We start from the raw sequence: 4,458 nt of genomic DNA, 5'->3' as shown, positions 1-4,458 counted from the left end.
ACTCGCGATCTTTACAACACGCATTACATTACGTATTTCATGGCACACTCGTTTTATGCGTATTTGGCGCCACCTATTGTTGTGGGTGTATTATTGACATGTCAAAGTCTAGACCCTGAATATAAGACGGCCGCGTTTTTTTCAGATGTATTTCCAAGAAAAAAACATCATCTTATATTCGGGTCAATACGGTAAATAAATGTTCATATTTTAGTAAGATTATTATGTCATATATATAATCATTAATCACAACATTTGTCAAATCATGCAGCCCTAAAAAATAAATAAATGAAAAACTGAGCAAGCCTTTTTTTCCGCAAATGCATTATTTATCAGAGAACGCGCAATTAGATTTTTTCCCCCCCAAATCGTGCAGCCTTATTGCACTATAAACCGTATATATTTGTTGAAACCTAATATCCAAACATCCTTCCCTAAATATTGCTTTTATTGATTTCCAGACTCATTTCCAGAAACATTTCACATGAGGAATAGCTCACCCAAAGTCCGCTATCAAAATATGCCTTTCTTTCTCTAAATGAAACGCCAAAAGAAATGAGAGTGAGCATACGACATTTAACTTTTCCTTTAATGAAGTGCTGAATAATTACACCCTTTAATTGTTAACGTACTATTCTAGCAGCACTAGTCTGATTTAGAAACCTCAAACACTGTTAAATGAGTTTGATTCATGACACAATGCTCTTACCTGCTGATGAAGAGGAGGGCAAATAAAGAGCTGAAGAAGGCCATGGTGAGACGATGAGAGCTTCAGTGCGCTGGAGTCAATCTGGAGAAGAACAGAAGCAGGTCACTGAAACGGTAACACATAATTTCAGCATTTACTCTCCTGATCCAGCCCTCTGCAAAGCATGCTGGGAACTAACAATCAGCTTCAGTTAATGCAACAAAAATTATTCAGGTCGTCCCAAAACGAGTAACCCGTGGCAACAGTGTAAAAGTAGCCCGGAGTCAGACGCACCTCTCCCGCAGCTGCGTCTGCACTTCACACGCGTATGCTCGCGAGCGCAAATTAACCATCACAAAGGCTGAGTCTTCAAGGCATTTTAGGACACAACATCGTCAAGTAAGTAACTTTAACGAATGTTACAGTATTCACTGTAGTTGTCCGCTAGTAAAAACATAGTTTTATCAGACATTATACGTGTATGCCATTGTTTTGCATTTACTAGAGCTCAGTGGATCAGGAGGCGGTGCTGTGTGACTGAGTGGAGGCGGGACTAATTTGCATATTCATAGATCCGCGTATAGTAAATGAGGCAAGGGTGTAGAGTTACATTCAAGCTATTTTAAGGCATGAGAAAATTATTTTCACAAGAAAAAACATTTAAATATGTCATTTTGATGATCAAAGATAAGTTTTAAGGGATAAAATATTTGACTACAGGGGGACTTTAAGTAGATTTAACAATAAAATTAGGTAGTGACAGAATGATCAGCAATTGTGCTGCTTTTGCTTATTTTGTAAATTAAAGTAAATTGTGCAAGCAGCAAAAATCATTAATTCAGTGTCGATCAAGGCTGCTTGATTATGGCAAAAAAACATAATGACGATTATGATTGAGATTAATACGGAGACCGTGATTAATTTCATACATGTTTTGTCTCTTAAAATGCAGATGCAAATTTAAGTTAATTAACAAAAACAGTAACATCTGTAGAAAATGTAGCAAGCTCATTTTATAGAGAAAATCGACATATTCTGACTGTGAGTTAGCATTAAAATTAAACATTGGTGTTCCATAGTATTTCGATCACTTGAACCTAGTGTTAATTTCATCAGCTATTTTTTAGTCCTGTGTCAAATGTAACTTTTCGTTTTTACTTGTCCTGTTTTAGTTTTATGTCTGAGAATTTTAGTCTCGTTTTAGTCTGTGGAAACCTACACATTTTCGTCATATTTTCATCTTACTGTGGTTAAAATGACTAAAAAATATTATTTTGCTCAATTTGAATTGCAATGATGGGAAATTTCTTTTTACATTTCATCAGAAGTTTGTCTTTCACCAATAAGCAGAAATCAATAGAATATCGACTCGTATGCATGGTTTATTTTACTTCATCTAGTGTACAGATTTATCACAGGATATCAATTAGAGGCTAAATAAACACCAAAGACTTCAGATATACACTCGCATTGTACGTTATGAAAACTGGTGTAACAAAAACCTACTCTCTAATATTATAACAGAGAAATTCCTAATAACAATTCCAATAATTCCAAATTGTATTCATGTTTCTCTTTTAAAACAACGGCAAAAAGACTTATTGGTTGCGTAAGTAACGTTATAATCAGCAAACAATACAGTCGAGATGCCTGACAGAACGCAGACTGCTGAATGACACTTTCATTTAAGCAGAATACCTCAAACTGAACTCCAGCTTACTTGTACAGTACTGTATGTCTGTGTTTTCAGATACTCAGAGAGCGCGTGTGAATGGTTGCCAGATTGCAGAAAGCAAAAACCGGGAAGAGTACGTATCCGTTTGACAGAAAAGCTCTGATTGGGGGATTTGAGCTCTTGATATCTGGCAACCGCAAACATGAACGCTCGCATAATATAGTCTTGTACAGCAGTCTGAAATGTTTTGGCTCCACTTTTTTCACCAAAAATAACAAGGTTTTGGTAAAGTTTTTGTTAATTTAACTACATTTTAGTCTCATATTATGGATTCAATGTATTTTAGTTAAAAACGTCATTGTTTCAGCTTTTGTCTTCTCCAGATGTTAACTGATGGACTGGAGTGCTGTGGATTACTTGTGGATTATTGTGATGTTTTTATCAGACTCTCAATCTGACGGCACCCATTCACTGCAGAGCATCCATTGCTGAGACACTGATGCAATGCTACATTTATCCAAACCTGATGAAGACACAAACTCATCTACATCTCAGATGGCCTGAGGATGGATCAGCACATTCTAATTTTCCTTTAACCTATTATACGTGTGTACTGCATATTTTTTATACTTATAGAGACGCATTGTTAGCTGCAATATGGGAATGTCAGCCTCTACTGTGTCAGCTGTGTATGGATTCTATTCGTGCTTCATGTGACGAGCACTATTTGTGTGGCTTTTTTGTTTACACACGTTTTCAACTAAAAGAAAACTTAAAGACATAACGTCTATATAACGTAAAATTGTCGTAGAACATTGTTGTGCATGATGCCTAATTATAAGCTTGTTCAGAAATGGCGACAAAAACTTGATTATTAACAAATAACATCTTACTCGTTAAACGTCATTTAAATAAACGAGTATTTAAATATACATTTTTTTATGAGCCTAAATGTTCGGATACAATATTTATTAAAAATGCCCATCCCTAATATTAAGGTGGTTCCTCACTAATACTCCCACTTTTATGATATGAACTGGATTAAATCATGCCTCACCCTTAAAAAGTGCATTTTGGACAGCATTTCATGTTGACCTAAAAATATCTCCTGAGAATAATATAATATAATATACTATGAATTATATATTTATTGAATTAGTTTTGTATTTAAGATCCAAGTAAAATTTAGTAAAAAGATCCCATTTTTGTCCCAAAGGGTGCATTTATTTGATTAAAAATACAGAAATGATCTTGAGACATAGGATTATGCTTCCTTTTGGTTCCTGGATGGAGAGTGCTTTAAGAACAGAAAACACAAAGCGCTGTAAGAAACTTTGCTCAGCACACTGTTATCTTTGTGTCTTGGGAACGTCTGTGTCGGTGTGCATTCTTACTGTTATCAGACTGAGGAGCCAGCTTTCACCCGAGCATGTGGATATTATTGTTTTTCTCAACATTAACATGATGTGAGACAATATAAACAGGATAAACATGGATCATGTGACACTGAAGACTGGAGTAATGATGCTGAAAATTCAGCTTTGATCACAGGAATCAATTATATTTTAAAATATATTAAAACCATTATTTTAAATTGCAATAATATTTCGAAGGAACATTGTGTTGCTTCATTAAAAGCTTATTGTATTACTGTATTAAAAGCTCACTGAATTATGTAGAGTATTGTGAGAGAGAGATGGACTGAGAGTGTGATTACCTGCATCTGACACAGCATTCATTCTTCAGCTCAATCTCATATTCACAATAAAACATGAGATTGAATGTCCGCTGAGGAAAGCGATATCTTTGTTGTACTATCTTTCATCTGTTAAGGGTCATTTCCAATGACAGCTCTGCTCAGTGCATTTGTTAACTGCGTCTTACAAGCTGTTGTTGAAAGTAAAAATAACTTCCGTTTTAGTCTCTTTCAATATAAAAGTCTTTACTGCTGACTCGTAAAACAGTCTCTTGTCGCCATCTAATGGCGGAACAATGTCACTTGAATTACCATCACGAACACACACACACACTGTTTCTCAATACTAAATACTACTATGAATATAAAATAGTATTTATTGAATAATAAACAACAACA

At 35.1% G+C, this 4,458-nt stretch overlaps 1 protein-coding gene across 1 annotated transcript in view; it reads right to left on the bottom strand.

Annotated features, from left to right (window-relative positions):
• LOC107720858 (gamma-aminobutyric acid receptor subunit pi-like) overlaps positions 1-4,458 on the bottom strand; it is a 43,411-nt gene that overhangs the window by 33,069 nt on the left and 5,884 nt on the right. The window contains exon 2 of the mRNA XM_016528693.1: positions 710-790. Coding sequence (XP_016384179.1) covers positions 710-753 — 44 coding nt within the window. The 5' untranslated portion in view covers positions 754-790. The remainder of the gene's footprint in view (positions 1-709; positions 791-4,458) is intronic.

Source organism: Sinocyclocheilus rhinocerous, unplaced genomic scaffold, assembly GCF_001515625.1.
Source record: "Sinocyclocheilus rhinocerous isolate Xijiao unplaced genomic scaffold, SAMN03320098_v1.1 scaffold5941, whole genome shotgun sequence".
Taxonomy (NCBI): Eukaryota; Metazoa; Chordata; class Actinopteri; order Cypriniformes; family Cyprinidae; genus Sinocyclocheilus; species Sinocyclocheilus rhinocerous.
The sequence above is the reverse complement of the archived record's forward strand: the minus strand, read 5'-3'. Positions and strand labels throughout refer to the sequence as shown.